The sequence below is a fragment of the Zingiber officinale genome, chromosome 6A, assembly GCF_018446385.1.
Source record: "Zingiber officinale cultivar Zhangliang chromosome 6A, Zo_v1.1, whole genome shotgun sequence".
Taxonomy (NCBI): Eukaryota; Viridiplantae; Streptophyta; class Magnoliopsida; order Zingiberales; family Zingiberaceae; genus Zingiber; species Zingiber officinale.
The window spans coordinates 89,792,153-89,816,041 of NC_055997.1; the positions used below are offsets into that span (position 1 = coordinate 89,792,153).

Consider the following 23,889-nt stretch of genomic DNA (forward strand, 5'->3'; position numbering starts at 1 on the left):
AATTCTCTCCGGGGAACTGTCGCTGGTTACTGCTTTTCCTCTGCCTTTTTCCTTCGCATGTGCTTCATCAGAGGATTCTTGAAGCGCTGGTTTTCATCCTCCTTGTTCCAGAGGTGTACGAAAGCATGCACGAGGATGTCGAGTGGGAGAAACGGGAGCAGGAGTTATGTAAGCCACATCATCCTCCTCCATGCCTCCAGTTTTGCGATGATATGTAGTCGAGATCGTTGGATTTATCGCTACCGGTAAGGTGCCTCCAGTGTTTTCTTACTATTGTTGTTGTTGTTGTAATGCCTTTTGAATTCTGGAGTTGATGAGCAACTCCAAGTCTTCTTGGGTCAGAGTAATAGTGTTAGACTTTCCAGCGTCCTCCATCATGTAGTCTCCGATTCAGGTGAGAGTTCCCATAGACGGCGCCAAATTTGATCCTGTTTGAGAGGTTGCGAGATGAAGAGTTTGGCGACGATGGGCGGTGACGAATAATGACTCCGACACCGACGACCAGGAGAGGATCTGAGAAAACCACAGCGGACCTCACAAGAGCCTAAATGCAGAATAATAAACCCGAGAAAACTAAAGCGGATCTATGAATAATACCTCGCAAAAAGGAACTCTAGAGAGGTGACTCCGTGGATCGGCCAAGGCTCGACAATCCAATGGATGATCTCCTCTTCCTACACATAATGAGACCAACCGACAAAGCGTTAGTGACCTAAGATCGGGGTGAGAATCCTTGGCTAGGCCCTCGGACGCTCAAGTTAGTCTCCGACGAGAAGAAGAAGGAGCAATGTGGAAAAGATGAAAATTAGGGTTTTCTTCTGATTCAATGTGTATGTTTGCGTACCTGGCCAGTGGAGAGGATTCCCCTTTTTATTCCACCTCATCTAATCTCCACAGTTATGAGGTGGGCCCCAATTTGTTAAAATTTGTTAAGAGATGACGTAAGTCGAAACTGCAATAATAGTTTAAGGAATTTTTTTCTCACCCCAAATGTACCTTTTTTGTTGTTTAGCATACCTGTGGAGACTTCTAGAAGCTTTTTGCCGTCAAATTAATTAAGCTGTCACATGATTACATATTCTTATGGTTCACCTGTTATATACATTTGGTTAGTCACATAAGCCCATTTTGTATATATGAGAAATATCTTCTGTTGTATTAGTCTTGGCTGATATTCTATAGTCGATCAGTTGTTTATACCCGACCATGATCCTACTATTATAAATATTCCAGGTACCGTGCAAGGTTGAAGACCTTTATGCTCAACCTGCTTTCCATGCTCGGCTAGTGTATTGAACTCGGCCGGTCATACCTTATCGGTCGAGATTAATCAATCGGGCGTATATAAACGTTATCGTCTGGTAGACCTTCCCTCAGTCGGCTGTATACTAAGGGTCATGCGAGACTACATGCCTTTGTGTTCGATCGGTCTACGGAGCCCGGCCGAACATGCCTTATCGACCGAGATTAATCAGTCAGGCGTACATAAACATTCAGGATAGCTTAAGGATAAGTACTTTCACGCTCGATCGGTCTCTTACCCTCGGCTAGCCTTTGCCCGCCGAAGTTATATGCTCAGTCGGTCTATTACGTTTGACCGATCTCTGTCGGCCATACGTGTAGCGACCCCCTTACTTGATCAAACCTTTTCCAAACGGCCCCTCATCTCGCCCTTTTCAATCTTCCTTGTCCTTGTTATCCCCTTTCCTTCTCCTGCAAAAGGTCCACTTATCATAACTCATATCAGCTACCAATATGAGACTAACATGCTTTACCTTAATATAGATTTGTAGCTTCCTCTCTATCGGAAATCCAAATGCTACTATGGTGGAATTAGAGCTCCCCTCTTCTCCAAATCTAGAGAGAGTACCACAACAAGAGGGAACGGTGGTGTCGGATCTGAAGGAGGTGGCTCGACAGCAGCTCTAGGGCGCGACCCAAAAGCTTGGCTGCAGGGAAGAAGAGGATGTGTCGGTGCATAGGAGTGGGATGCCAGTGTCTTGCGGTCAGAGTGTCAAGGTGGTTGGCGGCCGACATCTGGCCATGGAGGTCAGCAACTACACAAGGCGAATAGAGAGGGGTGATGAGATGTGTTGCGGCGTCGCGGCAGAGAGGGAACGGAGTCGCCACTCTTCCTCGTGTCGACTCCTCCCTTCCGGCAATGACGGAGCGACCGAGATAAGTGACACACTGGCTTGTGGACGACACGACGTCGGGTGGTGTCTGCCGGCAGTGCGGCGTCGAGCGGCATTGACAGTGTTGAGCAGAGGCGACACAGCGAGAGGGGAGAGGGCAAGGGATCGGGCAGAGAAAGGGAAAAATGAGGAATCGAGAGGAGAGACAGAGAAATCGCGATGGAGAAGTAGGGCAAGGGTCGCCGGTGGCTCGACGTCGCAAGAGAGGAGAAGGGAAAGGAAATCGGGAGTATGCGGCGGTGACAGTGCAAAGAGGAGAGGGGAGGAGGAGATCGGCGAGATGGGGAGAAGAAAAAAAAAGAAACGAAAATAAAAACAAAAACCTAGGTTTTAATTGATACTTAGGTTTTATTAACTCAATCAACTCCTACATTTGAGTATTCCAAACAGACTTTTCTCAAGTCTATAAATGCATCCCCTTAACATACGTCATACAAACTCCAAAAAATTCCAAGAAAATTTCTAAAAATTCTAATAAGATTATTTTCTCAAATAACCTTATTATTTAATTATTATTTGTTCAATATTTTACAAGTAAAATGAAAAATGAGTACGTGATTTGATAATTTCGGAAACTTAGTTATGTGGATCGGTAAAAAGGCGAAATAGTTTTGTTTCTAATTTAGAGACAATATTTTTTTGTCATAATTTTCGTTGCTAATTTCAGATGAATTTATTTGGTTGTAAAAATTCGTCACTAAATTAGTTTTTTTCCAGTGATAAATGATAATCATATAAGTGGAGATCTGATTTTTGATTATGTATTCCCAAATGTTTTGACACATAAGTAAAGGTCTTATAAATGATCTTTTATCAACAGTAGAGAATTTATTTGGTTGACTAAGAATGGCATTGTCTTCTAAATCAACAGTGCGAGAAGCACGTTTTAATCCAGATATACATGTTTCTTGCTTTGTTACACGCGTTTATCGATGGTTCATTCTGCAAGTACCATTGTTAATATGACTCACATGTTTATCCAACAACCTGCCTTGCACGCAATCATTTCAGTCAATGAAAGAATATGCAGAGCTAAACTCGAGGGCCTTTAATTCTCTCTATAAAACTCATCATCACCTTTTACTAATACAATATACACACTGCATGCCTTTTTTTTTTCTCCTTTGTTTTTAAGTTGATATGGCTACAAATAAATCTTCGAATTACGAGGATGATCAGGTATATATATTGTTATCTGCAACTTCATTCATTTCTTTTTGCTTGCTTTGGCCCTCAATTAGCTGCTATAATGAGTGTTAAGCATGTATTTTTAGATTGCAAGAAGTAACTAAGAGAAGCACTTGTATATTACTACTGTTCTAATTAATACTGTATAAATTAGATGAGATCTTACAGTGCTGGACATGTCTACACCAACTAAACTAAATTTGTTTGTTTAATTTCAGAGAGAAATAATGGTTTAATCTTTTTCCAGCTTTTCTTTTGTCCAAATAAATAAAGGAAAAATATCATTGTAAAAAAAAAAACCTATCTAGTAACTTCTTTTTGAATTTTTAGTTCTGTTGTGTTTTTTGTTGCTTAGCAAATATGAATTAACAAGGGTTTGAATTGTGTTTTGAGCTAAACATATTCTCCACTTTCTAGGCATAAAAAAATTAATAATCACAATATAAATATGTTTATTTTGGTGTTATTTGTCAAATAAAATAATATATAAAACAATATAAATTAATATAATAAAAAATAAATATCATGACGAATATGTTCTACCTAACTTTGTTTATCTGATCCACTATAACGTGATTTTCCTTTGTGTTCTTCCTAGCTCTGCAAATATATCTCATTATAAAGTGATTGCCCTTAATTTGTATAGTATTTCTAATTCTACAACAATAATAATATAATCAAATTTTACCCCACTAGACGGGGTTGACTATTTGGATCCTTTTAAGTCATTATGCTCTATCTCCTATTATATCATTATTTACATTTAAATAAATTTTGTCATGTTTTATTATTGTTAACTAAGTCTTTTTAGGTCTTTCTCATTTGATATGGACATCTGTTATATTTTCATTTCACCTAATTGAAATATTTATTGGTCATCTAAGTACCTATCTGTACTATCTTAAACATGTCTCCTAGAATTTTCCCTCAATAGGTGCAATCCTGACTTTCTCTCTAATATTTTCATTTCTTATCTTATTTATCCTTATATGTCCATACATCCATTTTAATATCATAATCTCTTCAACTCTAATCTTCTACTTATATATTCATGTCATAGCCCAATATTTAATTCCATATAACATAACATATCTGCATAGTATCTCAAATAACAACAATAATTAGATTCTTCATTGTATATAATATATACATTTTTTTTTCAAAGAGAAAAAGGAGTCTAGCTATTGAAATCAATAGCTCTCAAGTTATTGCATATACGAGGATAAGAAAATTAGCAATAAATTAAAGCATTAATTCCCTTGGTTATTATTGAATATTTTTAGATTTATTTAAAATTTCTAACCTTTTGTTTCTACTTTTTGCAAGGTTTTGGTGGAAGGAAACTCTCATGTGAAGACAGTGATACTAAATAGGCCCCTAAAATTGAACGCCCTGAACTATCAAATGGTTCGTTCATCTTTAGTCTCAATTGTACAAGCCATTTAAAAATTTATTTTTTGATAAATTACATGCCATTATTAATGCTTTAAAATTAAGCAAAAAAATCAATTTAAAGTTTGATTTATTTATCTCCATCCAATTTAAAACATTTAAAAGCATTCCATTTATAAGATAAATTTACTTATTTACTCATAACTAAAATATTGGCAATAAATATTCCATTGTCATTTTTCTTTTTTGATTTTAATTTGTGATTCATGTTAAATTAGGTTTCTGATTTCTTTCAAAAACAAATCTTGTTTTTAAGGTTTTACAATTGTCCGAGGAGTTCCAGAAGTTGGAAAATGATCCTACTGTTAAGTTGGTAATCGTAAAGGTACATTGCATCCATTTTCTTCTTTGAACTTTCAACTTCTTTTATGAAGAAAATATTATTATTCTCCGGATCAAATTCACTATTTATAAGTGTCTAATTTCTGAATATTTCATCATGGATTGAAGGCAAATGGAAAAGTATTTTGTGCTGGAGGAGATGTTATTGAATACTATCGTTGCTCGCTCACAGGTATTATTCAAAACGGCTATATTAATTAGCTGGAAGTTTTTTTGGTGATTCTGTATTATTCATTTTTATCTGAAATTTGATAAGAGCAACTAATTGTTAACCTAAATATGAGAAGGTGAATGGGCACTAGCAACTCAAATTTATCAAAAGCAACTCACCTTGGACTATCAAGTGGCAACATACACTATGCCCCTGGTGAGTTGCTCATATCAGATACAACAATAGGCTTACTGAAACAATATTCTCCACATATGTTTTGTAACATATCGAGTTAAGCAAATTTCTACTTGAAGGTTTTCCTGATCAATGGGGCAGTGATGGGAGGTGGTGCTGGACTTTCTATGAATGCAAGATACCGAGTCGTTACCGAAAACACGGTACGATCAATCGGCATTTATGCTAAGATTTATGGTTCTGAACTGGTGCTTTGTATTTGCTTTTAGGTTTTTGCAATATTGCCAGAAGCAGCTATAGGCTATTATCCGGATGTTGGAGCATCTTATTTTCTTTCTAAGCTTCCCGGCTTCTTAGGTTATCACTTAGTTAATAACTCTATGATTACATATGTGATTATATTGAAAATATATGATGATTTTTGGACTGTGATTGATCATTTTAGGGGAATATCTTGGCCTTACTGGTGCAAGACTGAATGGTGCTGAGATGGTAGCATGTGGACTTGCCACTCACTTTGTTCCTTCAAAAGTATTCTATCTTGTTTTTTCAAAAAAGAATATGCTAGTTTGTTTATTTTCCTTAAACAAAAATCAGAATCTATTTTGAACATCATTGTCCTTACACTATTATTTCTAACCAATGAATAGAATTTAATTTTGTTGGAGAAATCATTATATGAGGTGGATGTTGTTGAACCAAATACAATCCAGGGAATTATTAGCAAATATACTCAGCCACTGCTATTGAAAGAAGACAGTGTTCTTCATAGGTGAACCATGCCTCAGTACATACACATTTTCACTTAATTTCCCACAAATATATATATATATATATATATATATATATATATATATATATATATATATATATATATATATATATATATATATATATATCTATATATATATATATATATATATATATTCAACGTGTTTCTATTTATATCATTTTGTAGGCTCGACGTTATCAACCACTTTTTCTCAAAACAAACAGTAGAAGAAATCTTATCTTCTTTGGTAAGGATACAACACATGTATGTATTTATGAACGTTTATGTATATGTTTGTATACCTTGAGTCATAATTTAAATCATTACATATCCCATTTATGATTGTTTAGGAACATGAGAATGCAACTTTGAAAGAGGAGTGGATTACTAAGTCAATAAGATCAATGAAGGCAGCATCACCAATAAATCTCAAGATCTTCCTTATGTCGGTAAATTATCTATTATCTTCCTTTTCTCTTTTTCTAAGAGTTTATTTACTTGGATGAAGGTAAAGAGAGAAAAGGACAAGTGATATAAAAGATACATATAACTAATGAAATTTCATATCTCTAACCCTAATTCATAGGTTAGAAAAGGTCGATTTGAACCACTAGAAGAGTGCTTAATTCGAGACAGTAAAATATGTGCTCATTCTTTTCGACGAACAGTGTCAAACGACTCACTTGAGGTATTCACTAATTTACCTTGTATAGAGTTTATTTCTCTTTTCTCATTTTTGAAAAAAAGTGTTGATATATTGTTGAACGTAGGGTGTTAGGGCAACACTATTGGAGAAAAACTATAAACCAAAGGTGATATATCTACGTACACAAGTTGTACCAAAATTCTTCTAAATAACTTTCACATATATTTTTGTTTTTTTTTCATATTAATTTCTTCTATCATTTTGTTATCATACTTGACAGTGGGAGCCTTCGAAATTGGAACTGGTGAGCAATGATATGGTGGAGAAATATCTGACAAAGATACCTGAGATTGAAGGCTGGAAAGAACTCCAACTTCCTCCTAGAGACATGCGTGAAAAAGGACTGAGAGCTAAACTCTAATGTCTCGTTTACTTAAAGAGAAATAAAATGAATGAAAATAAGCAAGTAAATGACAGTTAGTTTTTATCTGTATTGTTATTATTTGAATAAAATATGCAATGACAAACAATGACTGTTATTCATTTATCTGCAACAAAGAGTTCAGAAGGAGTACCAAAGGTCCCAAGGCTTAATTTTAGTAGATGAGGTCATTAATATAGGCGTAATTAGATGTCCTAAGAGCTCGTATGTTTCGCCAAGTCTCCATCTGCTCTTCGATGTTTTCTTTCTCGATCTCTCCCTCGGCTAGCCTACGATGCTCTAGATTACAACCAGAAAAGTGATCCTTGTTGCTGTCTTCTCAACAAATATTATTGTCGCTCGATGTTGCAACCTTTGTTGTTCTTATTTATAGAGCATGGCCACACCTCTTGGATCGTTAACCGCCATGGTTGTAGCCCTATCATTGCTGCCATTGGTCGCAGGAATCCATGCCCTTGCGGCTGAGGTTTGTACTCGATAATGTTCGTCCATGCCCAGTTGGATCACAAAAGTAACCATGTTTATCGAATTAAATTGTGGTTTGCAGCCACTTTTGCCTCCTCTAGGTGCCCATAAGGATTGGAACGAAAGAAATAAGATGGGAGAGAAACAAAATGAAATAATAAAATTGTTGATTGCCTCTGTTTGTCCATAAAAAGGGATAATTTATAGATACATTATAAGACTCCATCAATTGACATAATAATAAATAAAGAAAATATTATAAGATTTTGTGACAGAGTGATAAACGAAAGGATTAATTAATAGGTCTTAATTTTATTTTGGCATAATCATAGTGAATGCTTCTCTTTTACAACCCCCTCCCCCGCGCGACAAATTCAACGGAAAATCTTTGATGTTGAGTTTGTTAGCTAAGACAGTTTCAATTATATGACGATGTTTTCTCTCTGAGGAGTCATTTTGTTCAGGAGTGTGAGGACATAAGACTTGATAAAAGATATAAAATACCGAAAAATGACGAATAAGAATAAGGGAATTTTTTGGAATTTTTTAAAATTTTTCAAAAAATTTTCGGAGCTCGTACGGACGAGTTAACAGGGATAAAAACGGAGCCCGGGAAAGCCTGTTTAGGTTACCCCGTTTTAGCGAGGAAATGTTTATTTTCTAAATTCTTTTTCTTTTCTATTTCTTTTTCTTTATTTTCTTTTCTTTTTATTCCTTCGTTTCCTCCCTTCCTCGCCGAACCCGGGCCGAGCCGTTTTCCCCGCGCCTTCTTCCCTCCTCGCGGCCGATCAGCCCTAACCGTCGGCGGTTCCTCCTCTCCCTCGCGATTTAACCCCTCGGCAAGGGTTTCGCTTCCTCTCTTTATCCCGACAGTCGAGCAGTGCTGATCTTCCCCTCTCTTCCGAGCCGCGCCGCCCGATCCCTTCTCCTCCTGTGCCGCTGCCGTCTCTCGACCCGAACCAGCGTCGCTGTCGCCTGTGCCCTAGCGCCGGCAGCCGAGTTCATCTATGCCCTAGTCGTCTCCACACGATCGCCTGACTTTCTTTGTCTCTGCGTGCCACTGTCGATCCATCGCCGGTGTTCCCGTGCCCTAGCAGCGATCCTCAAGGTAAGCAGGGACGAGAAGTTTATGGATTTAATGATCTTGTTTGATTGGGTTTATCGGCTTGTGACCTTCTTCCTGTTTTATACTAGGAGGAAGATTTTGGATCGTTTCTTGATGCTTCCCCTAATCGGAGCTCAGACTCCTTCCTTGCGGAAGAAATTTAGGGCTACTGGTTGGAGGTAAGTGTCATTCCTAGCTGTGGATTTGGGTTTGATTCTCTGTTTGGGTGTTGTTGCTTGATCTCACCTTGATCCGGAATCACAGCAGATTGGCTCACTCTGTTCTAACAGCTGCTACCTTAAATTCCAACAGCAAACGACCCTTGTTCCAGCAACAACAGCGGTTGGGAATTTAGGTATAGCGTAGGAATTGATCTTCGTTGTAGATGATTGCTAGTTGTGTTAGCAATAATTGTTAACTTAGGTTTAAAATTAACCTAATGGTGTAATTAGGGTTAATGAAGCTAACCCTAGATGGTTGGTGGATTAGGAATTTGTTTAGCTATTTGTTTATAATTAATTTAGCTAAACTATACGGTTTACTACAGGACTTTGACGCGAGACGAGAATCTCGACGTCGGATTTGAACCGGATACAATCCTTTCTATTGGGGGCGGGTACTTTGACTTTATGTCATTTAATATGCATAGTAATGTCTTTAACAAATAGCAATGATTGTGTTTTCTTATATGTTTCGGTTGATCACTACCTGATCTACTACATGCTTGTTTGTTTATTTGTTATGCACATCATGTTAGTATTTACCTGCTTATAGAGGTAGTGACACAACCATGTTATTTATCATGTTCAGGACGTAGGGTTTTTGATACCTTATCTGGTCTGTGAACTTTGATTTGATTCACTTCCCGATGGTACACATTTTACATGTATATGGATTATTGCTATACTGCTCAGTATTTTGTCATGCTTAGTATCATGCACCATTCGCATGATTGCATGTTGTGCGATAGTCTGCACCATCATTGTTGAGCACATCGCCAGTTTCATCACTGTCGGTGCTCCGTTGGTCCGCTCATGGGTAGCGTTACGCAGCGTGGTAGCACGTAAGTTTTGCTCTGTTCGGTGCTTCGTTGGTCCGCTCATGGGTAGTGTGACGCAGTGTGGTAGCACGTCAAGGATCCCTCCCCATCATGGTGTACCGGGAGATGAGAGCATTGCGCTCCCCCATTTATGATTTGGGGTAGGAGTATGTGTGTTCTCCGACAGCTTCCCGTCCACTCGGTCACTCATCAGGAGCAGTGATGACAGAGTACACGGTTGTCACAGCCCTACCCACTCGGTCTCACCATTATGTGTGACATGACTGACTGGCGTCAGGGGTGAACATGACATTTGCATCATATGCATGATGCATTTATTGCTTGTGTTTGCTGCATTTACTTGCTGCATTTATATGGATGCATATGATTGACATACATACAAGATTATGACACTCTCGGTCTGACGACCTTGTTGTACTTATACCTTGGTCCTGGTTATTACAGTTTTCTCCTGTTTTGTTTCAGTTGCATTTATCCTTGTATCAGGAGACTGTACGCATGATTAGTGCTGCCTGTTATTTTCTTTATTATTCATATCAGTTGATACCCGCTGAGTGTTGGACTCACACCCTCCTCCGTTATTATTTTCAGGTTGATGCTGTCCTGAGGGTTCCAGTCGCTAGTCCGAGGATGTCGTGTTGAACTTTTAGTCTTTCTTGTTTTAGACTATGTTTGGACTTGTTTGTGTTGATACATTTGGATCTTGTATGGATTCTTATTGCCTATGAGTTTTATTGGATTTGTTTTACTACACGCCTGCCTAGACGACAGAAGAGGTAAGTTGATTTTATCGTCGGATTTGAGCTTTATGAGTGTAGTGGAGTTGGACATCGGTTTTGTGCTTTATGAGTGTAGTTGAGTAGGGTTGTGTTTGAGTCATATTATCACTGTTACAGTTAGTTAAATTATTAACTGCGTGGGTGATTGTTTATATTATTGTTATTGTGCCGGTCGTGTTGGCTGAGGTATATGTGGCCCAGAGGGCGATGTAGAAAGTTTCAGATTGTCCGCCGTACAGGGGAGATGTTGCCGAAATTTCTTCGGACAGGGACTCCTCCGGGGCGTGATAATTTATTTGGTATCAGAGCACAGGTATATGATCCTTTGTTTTCGTATTTTGGATCTTTGTGATAACCTGATACCAATTTATTTGGTATCAGAACGCCAAGGTTGGCGATACTTGTTTGTATATTGTTTTACGGATTTCGAGATTTAGCTGATACAAATTTATTGGTATTGGTATCAGAGCGAGTTATGAATACCTGCTTTTGGTGTTCTGGATATTCGGGTTAGCCCAAATTTGCGAGTCAAACTGGGTATTTATTTCGGATTAGCACGAATTTTCATTATGTTTATGTTTCGGACTTCCGTTTCAGATTTATATGAATTTCCGTTGGTTTTCTTGTACGGAATTCCGAGGTAAAATGGGCACTGGACAGCGACGGAACATCTTCAGACGACAAATAGGTAAAATGTTTAATTTTATAATCTTTGGACTGTATTTAATACTTGGATAACATAGATATCCTTATTGGTTATAAAGAGATATGTAGTCTATATTGGAATTAGCTACATTGTTAGTAAGATATGGTGTGATGCTTTATAGAAGTACGAATGACCTCAATTAGACTATCTCAGTTATAATTACATACCATATGTATATTGTGTTAATACTGTGATGTTATAAAGATTTCCAGTAGTTAGGCAATTGGATTTGGTGGGGTTCTTGTAGAGGTTATTGTATGATAGCTAAGTAGGAACACGGGATAGATAATGGAGTCATTGCGAGGAAGTGAGTAAGAAACTTCTGAGCTATTCCGTGTATTAAATAGATATCCATAAACTTCTGACACAATGAACATATAAGCTATACATCAAACCGCTCCCCATTCCCTTTGTGCAGATTAAATAAATGCATTTCCAACAACGTACAAAATCTTGGAGTAGCATACAAGTGTTACTTTGTTAGTCTAAAGGTTGTTGATCAAATATGTTTAGTAGCAAAAGAGTTAGGAAATCCTTCACTTGATGATACCTAATGTATCATGTTACTATCCGGACTTTATTTGACAACTGGTCATCATGATCCATGCTATTAAGGTGGTGTGGCCTAGTTAATATTTTCTGTATTTAATTTGATACAGAAGTCTCTTTCTCACTATTTTTTTTAACTTCTCTTGAAGACAAACAAGCCCTGCAATATTTCCATGATAAATTTACATGGTCCTTTGCAAGGATACAAATGTCATGTTGAGAACTCATGCATTCTCACAGTTGCAAGAGAAAGAAATTATATCGGATGGTATACTATGCAATACTGCTCGCTTCATTGAAGGATGTACCTTCTGATATATATGCCAGTTAGATGTTGGCCTTTTTGTTTGGATACATCTGAATTGGAAACATTGTGTAGTGCAATTTAATTTGTGCTGTTTGAATTTCATGGAAATGTTCCTGATTAATATGTATTGGCACTAATATTTAATTCACTGAGCATGGTAGGCTAGAGAATGACCTATTAGCTCAGTTGGTTGGATCGTCGTGCATTTATGAGGGACATGGGTAGATTAACCACTCTTAGACCGTAACGACTGACCGTCTCCCTACCGTCCGGTGATTCATTCGACGTCACTCAGGAGGTCAGAGGTTGCCCGTTAGATTTTGACAACATGATACTTACGGTAGATCTTTTAGTATTGGAAATGGTCGATTTTAATATTATTCTTGGCATGGACTGGTTGTCAGCATATCATGCCACTGTTGATTGCCAGATGAGGGTGGTCACATTCCGGCCTCCGAACCAACCCTCGTGGGATTTCACTGGCATTAGAGACGACGGCATATCGATCGTTTCAACGATTCAGGCTCAGAAGCTGCTGTGTAGTCCGAGAGTACCCCGATATATTTCCAGAGGAGCTACCAGGTCTGCCTCCTAGAAGGCAAGTGGAGTTCGCTATTGAGCTGATTCCGGGGACCGCACCGGCATCGAAAGCTCCTTATCGTATGACACCAAAAGAGTTGAACGAGCTAAAGGTTCAACTCCAGGAGCTTTTAGACAGGGGATTTATTCGCCCTAGTGTTTCTCCATGGGGTTCTCCGGTGTTATTTGTCAAGAAAAAGGATGGCACTCTGAGGTTATGTATTGACTACAGACAGCTGAATGCAGTGACCGTCAGAAATAAATATCCTTTACCACAGATCGAGGATTTGTTTGATCAGCTCAGAGGTACATCAGTGTATTCTAAGATTAATGTGCGGTCCGGGTATCATCAGCTGAGAGTCAGAGAATCTGATATTCAGAAAACTGCTTTCCGTACCAGGTATGGTCATTATGAGTTTTTGGTAATGCCATTTGGGCTTACCAACGTTCCAGCGGTATTTATGGACTTGATGAACCGCGTCTTTCTGAAGTATCTTGATCAGTTTGTTATCGTTTTCATCGATGATATATTGGTCTACTCGCGTTCCGAGGAGGAGCATGCACAGCATCTTCGCATAGTCTTGGAGACTCTTCGACGACATCAGTTGTACGCGAAGTTCAACAAATGTGCATTCTGGTTATCCTCAGTCGATTTTCTGGGACATGTGGTCTCGAGCAGAGGTATTTCAGTAGACCCTCAGAAGATCGAGGATGTCACCAGTTGGGAGCAGCTGAAGTCAGTGCAGAAGATCCGTAGTTTTCTGGGATTGGCAGGATATTACCGACGTTTTGTTGAGGGTTTTTCGCGTATTGCTATGCCGTTGACACGCCTTACCAGGAAAGGCGTGAAGTTCATGTGGTCTGAGGATTGCGAGACCAGCTTCCAGGAGCTGAAGCGGAGATTAGTGTCGGCTCCAGTTTTGGTTTTACCTTCTGGAGAGGATGGATTTGTACTCTACACCGACGCGTCTCTTCAGGGTTTGGGCGCTGTTCTGATGCAGCACGGCAAGGTAGTCTCTTATGCTTCTCGACAGTTGAAGGAGCATGAGAAGAACTACCCAGTTCATGATCTGGATTTAGCTGCCATCATCTTTGCTCTGAAGCTTTGGTGGCATCAGTTATACGGCATTACATTTGAGATTCTCACTGATCATAAGAGTCTCAAATATATTTTTTTTACTCAGAAGGAGCTTAATCTCCGACATAGGAGATGGATGGAGTTCCTGAAGGATTACGATTGTACCATTAGCTATCATCCGAGGAAAGCTAATGTGGTTGTCGATGCACTCAGCAGGAAGTCCAGAGGGACTTTGGCTTGCCACTGAGTTTCAGTTACAGACTTGGTTCAGGGTTTCTTCGGGTTAGACCTTGAGGAGCAGGGACATACAAAGCAGGGTATTCTTGTTACCATGGCTGCTCAATCATCGATCAGGATGAGGATCCGAGAGGCTCAGGCCAGTGATCAGCATTTGAAGTTTATTGGCAGCCAAATAGCTTCCGGGTAGTAGACCGAGTTCACACGAGACGAGGAGGGTATTATATACTTCCGAGGCAGATTATGCGTACCTCAGTTTCATCCGGTCTTATAGGAGCTACTTCAGGAGGCTCATCACTCTCGATTTTCGATCCATCCAGGCAAGACCCGCATGTATCGAGATTTGAGGCGTTCTTACTGGTGGAACAGTATGAAGAAAGACATCGCAAAATTTGTAGCGAGATGTCTTGTCTGTCAGCAGGTGAAGGTCAAGCACTAGAGACCTGCCGGCTTACTTCAGCGGATTTCTATTCCTGAGTGGAAATGGGAACATATTACTATGGACTTTGTGGTGGGTTTGCCGAGAACACGACGAGGTCATGACGCGATTTGGATAGTCGTTGATCGATTAACCAAATCCGTGCACTTTTTAGCGATTCGGAGGGCAGATTCCCTTGATCGATTGGCAGATCTGTATTGTCGGGAGATCATCAGATTGCATGGTTTCCCTTTGACTATTATTTCGGATAGAGACCCCCGGCTTACGTCTCATTTCTGGCAGAGTTTGCAGTAGGCCTTGGGCACTCAACTCCGATTTAGTACAGCTTTCCATCCACAGACAGATGGACAGTTAGAGCGGACCATTCAGACTCTAGAGGACTTGCTGAGATAGTGTGTATTGGATTTTGGAGGCAGTTGGGAGGACCATTTGCCATTGGTAGAGTTTGCCTACAACAACAGTTTTCATTCGGCTATCCAGATGGCACCATTTGAAGCGTTATATGGTAGGCCTTGTCGGACACCCACCCTCTGGGATGAGGTTGGAGAGGCTCAGCTGTTGGGACCTCATAGAGCTCAGCAGGAGGCAGAGTTGGTCCGTATTATCAGACGGAAGATGTCAGAGGCGTAGGACCGCCAGAAGAGTTATGTTGATCGGAGACGCAGACCTTTGGAGTTCTCTATTGGTGATCATGTTTTCCTGAGAGTTTTACCCACGAAAGGGGTAAAGAGATTTGGTCTCAGGGGTAAGTTAGCTCCGCGATACATTGGACCTTTCCATATCCTGGAGAGGATTGGAGCAGTAGCATACCGGCTGGCACTACCACCATCTCTGGCAGGCGTACACGATGTATTTCATGTATCTATGCTGAGGAGATACGTACCCGACCCGACGCATGTGCTGACAGATATCCCAGTTCCCGTTCAGTCTGACGTCACTTATGAGGAGATTTCGGTACGGATTCTGGACCGTCAAGAGCGTCAGTTGCGGAACAAGACTATCCGGCTGGTTAAAGTCGGATGACAGCATCATTCGGACGAGGAGGATACTATCCGAGCTCGATAGCCCCATCTTTTCACTTGAGGTATGTGATTTAATTTACCGTTCATCATTTTGTACTCTTTATCTGTTATTAGTATTTGTTGATGGTAGATAACGAAATTTGGGGACCAAATTTTTATTAGTGGGGGAGAATATAAAATACCAAAAAATGGTGAATAAGAATAAGGGAATCTTTCAGAATTTTTGAAAATTTTTCGAGAATTTTTCGGAGCTCGTACGGACGAGTTAACGGGGATAAAAAAGGGGCCCGGGAAAGCCTGTTTAGGTTACCCCGTTTTAGCGAAGAAATGTTTATTTTCTAAATTCTTTTTCTTTTCTATTTCTTTTTCTTTATTTTCTTTTCTTTTCATTCCTTCGTTTCCTCCCTTCCTCGCCGAACCCGTGCCGAGTCGTTTCCCCCGCGCCTTCTTCCCTCCTCGCGGCCGATCAGCCCTAACCGTCGGTGGTTCCTCCTCTCCCTCGCGATTTAACCCCTCAGCAAGGGTTTCGCTTCGTCTCTTTCTCCCGACAGTCGAGCAGTGCCGATCTTCCCCTCTCTTCAGAGCCGCGCCGCCCAATCCCTTCTCCTCCTGTGCCTCTGCCGTCTCTCTACCAGAACCAGCGCCGCTGTCGCCTGTGCCCTAGCGTCAGCGGTCGAGTTCATCTGTGCCCTAGCCGTCTCCACACGATCGCCTGACTTTCTTTGTCTCTGCGTGCCAGTGTCGATCCATCGTCGGTGTTCCCGTGCCCTAGCAGCGATCCTCAAGGTAAGCAGGGACGAGAAGTTTATAGATTTAATGATCTTGTTTGATTGGGTTTATCGGCTTGTGACCTTCTTCCTGTTTTACACTAGAAGGAAGATTTTGGATTGTTTCTTGCTGCTTCCCCTAATCGGAGCTCAGACTCCTTCCTTGCGGAAGAAATTTAGGGCTATTGGTTGGAGGTAAGTGTCATACCTAGCTATGGATTTGGGTTTGATTCTCTGTTTGGGTGTTGTTGCTTGATCTCACCTTGATCCGGAATCACAGCAGATTGGCTCTCACTCTGTTCTAACAGCTGCTGCCTTAAATTCCAATAGCAAACAACCCTTGTTCCAACAACAACAACGGTTGGGAATTTAGGTATAGTGTAGGAATTGATCTTCGTTGTAGATGATTGCTAGTTGTGTTAGCAATAATTGTTAACTTAGGTTTAGAATTAACCTAATGGTGTAATTAGGGTTAATGAAGCTAACCCTAGATGGTTGGTGGATTAGGAATTTGTTTAGCTATTTGTTTATAATTAATTTAGCTAAACTATACGGTTTACTACAGGACTTTGACGCGAGACGAGAATCTCGACGTCGGATTTGGACCGGATACAATCCTTTCTATTAGGGGCGGGTACTTTGACTTTATGTCATTTGATATGCATAGTAATGTCTTTAACAAATAGCAATGATTGTGTTTTCTTATCTGTTTCAGTTGATCACTACCTAATCTACTACATGCTTGTTTGTTTATTTGCTATGCGCATCATGTTAGTATTTACTTGCTTATAGAGGTAGTGACACAATCATGTTATTTATCATGTTCAGGACCTAGGGTTTTTGATACCTTATCTGGTCCGTGTACTTTGATTTGATTCACTTCCCGATGGTACACATTTTACATGTATATGGATTATTGCTATGCTGCTCAGTATTTTGCCATGCTTAGTATCATGCACCATTCGCATGATTGCATGCTGTGTGATAGTCTGCTCCATTATTGTTGAGCACATCGCCAGTTTCATCACTGTCGGTGCTCCGTTGGTCCGCTCATGGGTAGCATGACGCAGCGTGGTAGCACGTTAGTTTTGCTCTGTTCGGTGCTCCGTTGGTTTACTCATGGGTAGTGTGACGGGGCATGGTAGCACGTCAGGGATCCCTCCCCGTCATGGTGTACCGGGAGATGAGAGCATTGCGCTCCCCCATTTATGATTTGGGGTTGGAGTATGTGTGTACTCCGACAGCATCCCGTCCACTCGGTCACTCATCAAGAACAGTGATGGCAGAGTGTACGGTTGTCACAGCCCTACCCACTCGGTCTCACCATTGTGTGTGACATGACTGACTGGCATCAGGGGTGACCATGACATTTGCATCATATGCATGATGCATTTATTGCTTGTGTTTGCTGCATTTACTTACTGCATTTATATGGATGCATATGATTGACATGCATACAGGATTATGACACTCTCGGTCTGACGACCCTATTGTACTTATACCTTGGTCCTGGTTAGTACAGTTTTCTCCTGTTTTGTTTTAGTTGCATTTATCCTTGTATCAGGAGACTGTACGCATGATTAGTGCTGCCTGTTATTTTCTTTATTATGCATATCAGTTGATACTCGCTGAGTGTTAGACTCACACCCTCCTTCGTTGTTATTTTCAGGTTGATGATATCCGGAGGGTTCCAGTCGCTAGTCCCCTGCAGTCCACGAGGACGTCGTGTTGAACTTTTAGTTTTTCTTGTTTTAGACTATGTTTGGACTTGTTTGTGTTGATACATTTGGATCTTGTATGGATTCTTGTTGCCTATGAGTTTTATTGGATTTGTTTTACTACACGCCTGCTTAGACGGTAGAAGAGGTAAGTTGATTTTATTGTCGGATTTGAGCTTTATGAGTGTAGTGGAGTAGGACATCGGTTTTGTGCTTTATGGGTGTAGTTGAGTAGGGTTGTGTTTGAGTCATATTATCACTGTTACAGTTAGTTAAATTATTAATTGCGTGGGTGATTGTTTATATTATTGTTATTGTTCCGGCCGTGTTGGCCGAGGTATATGTGGCCCAGAGGACGATGTAGAAAGTTTCAGATTGTCCGCCGAACAGGGGAGATGTTGTCGAAATTTTTTCGGGCAGGGACTCCTCCGGGGCTTGACAAAAGTTGCCCAAGGAGTTTAGATGACGATGAACGTTTGATATTCTCCACCCCAATTAGAATGGTGAGAAAGTATTTTAGGGTCAAAGTAGCGTTCTACGTGTCTTTGAAATTGATAAAAAAAAAATAAAAAAGTTCAGATTTTTATTTCATAAGAAATATTCAAGTAAACTTGTTAAAGTCATCATTAAAAATCACACAATAAAGAAAACCTTGATTTGACAAAATAGAAGTAGGGCCCTAAACATCAGAGTGAATTATTTCTAAAGGAAAATAAGATGTACGAGAAGAAGAAACAAAGGGTAATTTGTGACTTTTTGCTTTTAAACGTACTTCAATAGAATGAGATGAGGATGACAAAGAAGTCGGTAAGTCAACCAATTAATGATTTCTTGAACGAGACGTAGAGATGGATGACCAAGTCTTGCATGCCAAGAGGTTTTATTTGTGCATTTTCCAATTAGAGCTTTGGCGGATATAGGTTGAAGATAATAAAGACCATCTCTAATTTTTCCTTTGAGCAGGGTGGTTCTAGTTGTGAGATCTTTCACAAAACAATAATGAAGGTAAAATTCAAAGAATACTTTATTATCAAGAGCAAATTGACGAACTGAGAGTAAATTTTTAGTGATGGACGTAACATGAAGTGTATTGCCTAACAATTGTAGGAAGTATAGGCTCACTAATCATTGAAATCAACCATGTCATAATTATTTGATCCTTCTTACTCCATATAGCATAAGTTGAATCGTCTTCTTGTGATTTAAGAGAAGTACCATCAATAACTCCAAGTAAATTATGAACATAAAGTAACGAAAAGGAACTGCATCTTCCAATGCATGTAATTAAGTTTGATGGATAAATAAGATATGACATTCGAAGATAAGGAAGAGAGTTGTGCCATAAAGATGATTTCTATGCCGGAGCAGAGAAGCCAAGAGTGGCGGCGGAAGTCCGGAGGTGGGCTGGCGGTGCCTCCTTTGGCCGGAGCAGAGGTTGGACGGCGAAGAAGAGGTAGCAGCAGCGAAATCCCCTTTTTGTTGGCGTCGACAGCAGAGAAAGGAGAAGGAGAGCCAATCGGCAGTGGCAACAGGTCGGCTTCTTCAGAAAGGGCGGCGACAACAGGCCGCTCGAGTCGGATTCTTCAAAAAGGGGTGGCTTCTTCAAAGAAACCGGCGGCAGTCTTCTTCAGAGATTCTAGTGGTTGTGCGTTGAAGAAGAAAAAAAAGTAAAGGTTCTGAATTGAAGCGAAAAATAAGTACCGGAAGATGAGGCGGCGCCAGTGTCGGTCGGAGCGAAGGAGAAGGGGATGCAGGCTGATTGGTGTCGGGTGTCGGCTTGATGTGAGGAGAGGGAGGAGATGAGGTGATGAAAAACGAAATTAAAGAGAGAGGGTTAATTAAAAACAAAAAGAAAACGAGAGGCATAAGATAGAAAGAAAAGAAAAGATTAATTAAAACATTGGTTCACCGTTTATCGCTACATCTGACTCTAATATTAGGAAAGAAATAAGATGGGAGAGAAATAAAATAAAATAATAAAATTATTGATTATTTTTATTTGTTTATAAGAGAGATGATTTATAAGTATATTATAACACTCCGTCAATTAATATAATAATAAATAAATAAAATATTATGAGACTGCCTCAAAATAAGTAATAACGAAAAGAATAATTAATAAATCTTAATTTTATTTTTACATATATTGAATCATTTTCTTCAACTTGTACTTCCTTTTTCATAAATTCTGATTTTCTTTACATAAGGACATTAGTTTAGGACACTGATATTAAAATTAATAAGATAATGAATATGACAATTATTCTTAGAGGTTTGCCTTCCCTTTAACTCCGAAGGACTTTCATATCTTATTATGCTAAAATACCTAAATAAAATGAATTATTTATGCTATATATATAGAACATTTACTCTGCATTTAAAAAGGGTCCTAGAGCTTTTTCAAGGATGCGTAGACTTCGATCGGTGTATATATATATATAGAAAAAGAGAAAATATTTTTATCTTGGGCGGTAAATATGAGCACCCAGTGTGAGCATCTATCATGATAGATGCTCACGCTGGGTGCTCATATTTACCGCCCAAGATAAAAACTAGTTGAGATGTGCAGGATAAGGTATGCAGAATATCAAAATTCATATATCACCATTGTGTGTGCGCCCCCGTGGGTGGTTGAGAGCAACTATCCATGTGGCAATTTCTGATTAACGCTGTCATGTAGCCAGTTAATCTCAGTCGTCCACGGGGGCACACACACAATGATGAGCTTTTATATACTTGGTAGATTGTGGAATTGTCCACCTTTTATATATATTTACGATGTATTTTGAATTGTGTGGATTGTGGATCATTCACCTATGTGTACGTGAATCATTCATCCTATATATTTATATATGATTTTGATGCACTTTATTTTAAAAGGATTATAAGTTGTTCATCCATATATAATGTGTATGCATTGTAGGGATCTTATGAGAAAAATAATCACATACATAGCGAAAAAGGATCCCTCCAGAGATCCTTACGAATACCGTATACTACGTTCTTGCTACTTTATCACATAGAATCATTACCTTTGTTGCGTGAACTCCCGACAGCAAATTTGATTTGGATGCAGATCTTAGCACGATAAAGTGCATGTTTGCACCTCTAAGATATCTACACAAATACATTCTCCTGTTCGTCTCACGAACTCACTATTCGGAGAGAACCATCTTCGTGGTGCTAGCCACTCTAAGAGGTTCGACCAAGAGAGGATCAAGAGGAAGAAGATACAAAATCATCTAAATGAAAATGAATTCTACAAGCCTTTTGTACTTATCTAAGGAATATTAAAAGTTTTTGCCTCTTGATCTTCTTTTGATTAATGATGAATTAATCTCTATTAATATCTATTAATCTTAATGCGTTAGATTTAGTATATTGGATTAACCATTACCCAATAAGTCATTAACGCAATAAGTCAATGAGTCTAACCCATTAATCCCATGAGTCTAATTCAAATTCATTTGAGTCTACATCTAGCAATGCATCATTGTTATTCAAGCGATCGATGAGAATATCGATATCTAACCTAACCTTTCTATGTCTATTATCTTGTATAACTCAGTCATTCAATCTTTGATATCTAGATTGATTACTAAGACATAGACCATGTCATCCTCTTATCAATTTTTATATTTCTTGATCGCTAAGTAGACACACTCAATCAAATAAGCTCAATATGGTATTGACTAATTTAAGAATGACCATGCATTTTTATATCATAGTTAATCAAGGGGCTTATAAATATCACTTCCATCATGTGGAAGGAATATGTCCCATCTACATCACTCACATCTCTCCGCATAACTTATTGCATATTTAATGATCGACTTTATAGTCCATCTTGTTATAAGTAACATTTGTCGATACTAAAATACACAACTCCTTATGTAGAGAAGTATAGTGACTTCAGGTCCAAGGACTATTGATAACTAGCATTTTTATGTGATATTTTAGCTCTTATACTTAGCATTTTTATCCTCTCATTCATTTAAATCTTGCTTTATATCATGATTCATGAGTTAGGATATATTTGTTAGCTTATTATAATCTCTCCCTAATCTTGGTATTATTTCATGATTTTGTAGGGGATTAAAGAGATTTCATATACATGAACTGAGTCAAATTAATTGGATCCAAAGCTAAGGTTGAGCCTTGGTTCATTTCATTTCAAAGAGAGAAGCTCAATCCTCAAGCCCACTTCTAAAGCCCAATCTTGAAGTCCAATTTCATAATCTAATTTTCCTTTTTATATTGGATTCGGATCGAATCCTTTTCCTTACCCAAACCTGAAACCCATTAAGAAACTTACCTCTTCACTCACGCGGACGCACAAGGCCGAAGGCCATCTCTCGCGTTTTTCCTCTTCTGCTAGGGCTCGCGACTACCGGCGGCACCCTCTTCTTCCTTTCTTCTCCTCACCGTTGACTGACGACATCTTTTCTTTCCTTGCTGCCGGTCGGCCAACCCTTTCTACTTTCTTTTCTTCTCGTATTGTCAGCATCTCTTTCCCGCACACCTGACTCCCCCAATCCTCTTCTGTGATTCTTCTCCAGCGGCGACGACGGCAATCTCCGACGGACCTTTGTGAGTAGCGATGACATCTTCACGGTGACGTCTCCGGTGGAGTAGTTCTGCTCCAACCGGTGAGGTTCCCTTCATCTCCATCCCAAGGCGGCGACGACACAGTGAGATCAGAATTAGGGCTTTCTTATCGGCGGAGCGTTCTCCTCCGGAGAGGCACCCTTTTCCATCCCTTCCTCAGTGGATGTTCTTTCCACGGATGGCGCTGTGAAAGCGGAAGATTCCAAGGAGGAAGTCAGCCGTTTCATCTTCTTCTCTGGCAAGCACCTTCTAAATTCCACATTGGTTCTGTTGTGACTTCCGCGGACGGCGTTCCGAAGGCAGGAAGTCCAGGAAATTCACTGTGTTTACAAATTCCGGTAGAATCTGAGTTGTCCGCAATGTTTTACTTCTTCTCCAATGTGCTTCCCATCTGAATCCCAAGGCTAATGCTGCTGTGGACTTCTGCGGACGGTGTTGCGAAGGCTGGCATGATCCCAGCAACTTCAGTCAACAATTCCGGCAGAGCATTGTTAAATTAAGTGAGGTTGCGTTGTTACGAGCAGTCAATCAATCATTGTGTTTTCCACCAGGGCTGGCGTTCCAAATCCGGGTCTCTGTGTGACGGCAGGGGTAGTCGATTGGTGGTTGATCACAAGAAGAGTGGTTCGGATAGTGTAGTTCACCTTGCTGTTTATGTAGCTTAATTTTATGTTTGGTCTACTTGTTATTTCCTTAGGATGCATATTAAATTGTTTAGTTTCATATTCTGTTTAGTTCCATTTATGTATGATTGTTGATCTTGTGTCATAGGGTGATAATGTGGTACAAGTTTAGCTTTTAATCATAATTAGGTTTTATTTAATTGTTGTTAGTTTGTTTAGTCAATTACTGTTGTTTAACTGTTGCTTTCTTTATGCATGTTTCTTCTCTAGAAAGGATCCTCACAACGTAGAGTGACACTGCGTTGTGAGTTCATATTTGTTGGTTAGTTAGGATTCCCTTATTTGCATTAAGTGTAGAAATTCCAAAACAAAGCCCCTGTTCGATTCCGTCTGAGAGCAAATGCCCTATCACTGGTTCCACGTGAGAGATGACCCAGTCCTCTACTATACTACCTTAGTGTAGG

At 39.6% G+C, this 23,889-nt stretch overlaps 1 protein-coding gene and 2 long non-coding RNA genes across 3 annotated transcripts; 2 read left to right on the top strand and 1 right to left on the bottom strand.

Annotated features, from left to right (window-relative positions):
- The first annotated feature begins 3,285 nt into the window (after positions 1-3,285).
- On the top strand, positions 3,286-7,463 carry LOC121996883 (probable 3-hydroxyisobutyryl-CoA hydrolase 3). The gene is made up of 14 exons (XM_042551044.1): positions 3,286-3,374; positions 4,710-4,790; positions 5,092-5,160; positions 5,286-5,349; positions 5,465-5,544; positions 5,643-5,726; positions 5,793-5,880; positions 5,969-6,054; positions 6,174-6,295; positions 6,482-6,542; positions 6,646-6,744; positions 6,882-6,983; positions 7,066-7,107; positions 7,222-7,463. The coding sequence occupies exons 1-14, from the start codon at positions 3,336-3,338 to the stop codon at positions 7,360-7,362; spliced, it is 1,158 nt and encodes a 385-aa protein (XP_042406978.1). The 5' UTR covers positions 3,286-3,335; the 3' UTR covers positions 7,363-7,463.
- Positions 7,464-19,448: 11,985 nt separating this feature from the next.
- On the bottom strand, positions 19,449-20,095 carry LOC121996898. The gene is made up of 2 exons (XR_006116183.1): positions 19,896-20,095; positions 19,449-19,794 (listed from the first exon to the last, which is right to left on the bottom strand). It is a non-coding gene; the product is annotated as an uncharacterized LOC121996898 (long non-coding RNA).
- A 2,370-nt stretch (positions 20,096-22,465) lies between these two features.
- On the top strand, positions 22,466-23,634 carry LOC121996894. Its single transcript, XR_006116178.1, has 2 exons — positions 22,466-22,655; positions 22,754-23,634. It is a non-coding gene; the product is annotated as an uncharacterized LOC121996894 (long non-coding RNA).
- The last annotated feature ends 255 nt before the right edge of the window (positions 23,635-23,889 follow it).

What these genes read in the sequence shown, in the direction of transcription:
- LOC121996883 (XM_042551044.1), top strand. Translation starts at nt 3,336, where the DNA reads ATGGCTACAAATAAATCTTCGAATTACGAGGATGATCAG. An exon ending in CGAATTACGAGGATGATCAG is followed by an intron (nt 3,375 to 4,709) that starts GTATATATATTG and finishes ACTTTTTGCAAG; the next exon opens with GTTTTGGTGGAAGGAAACTC. An exon ending in TAAGCTTCCCGGCTTCTTAG is followed by an intron (nt 5,881 to 5,968) that starts GTTATCACTTAG and finishes TGATCATTTTAG; the next exon opens with GGGAATATCTTGGCCTTACT.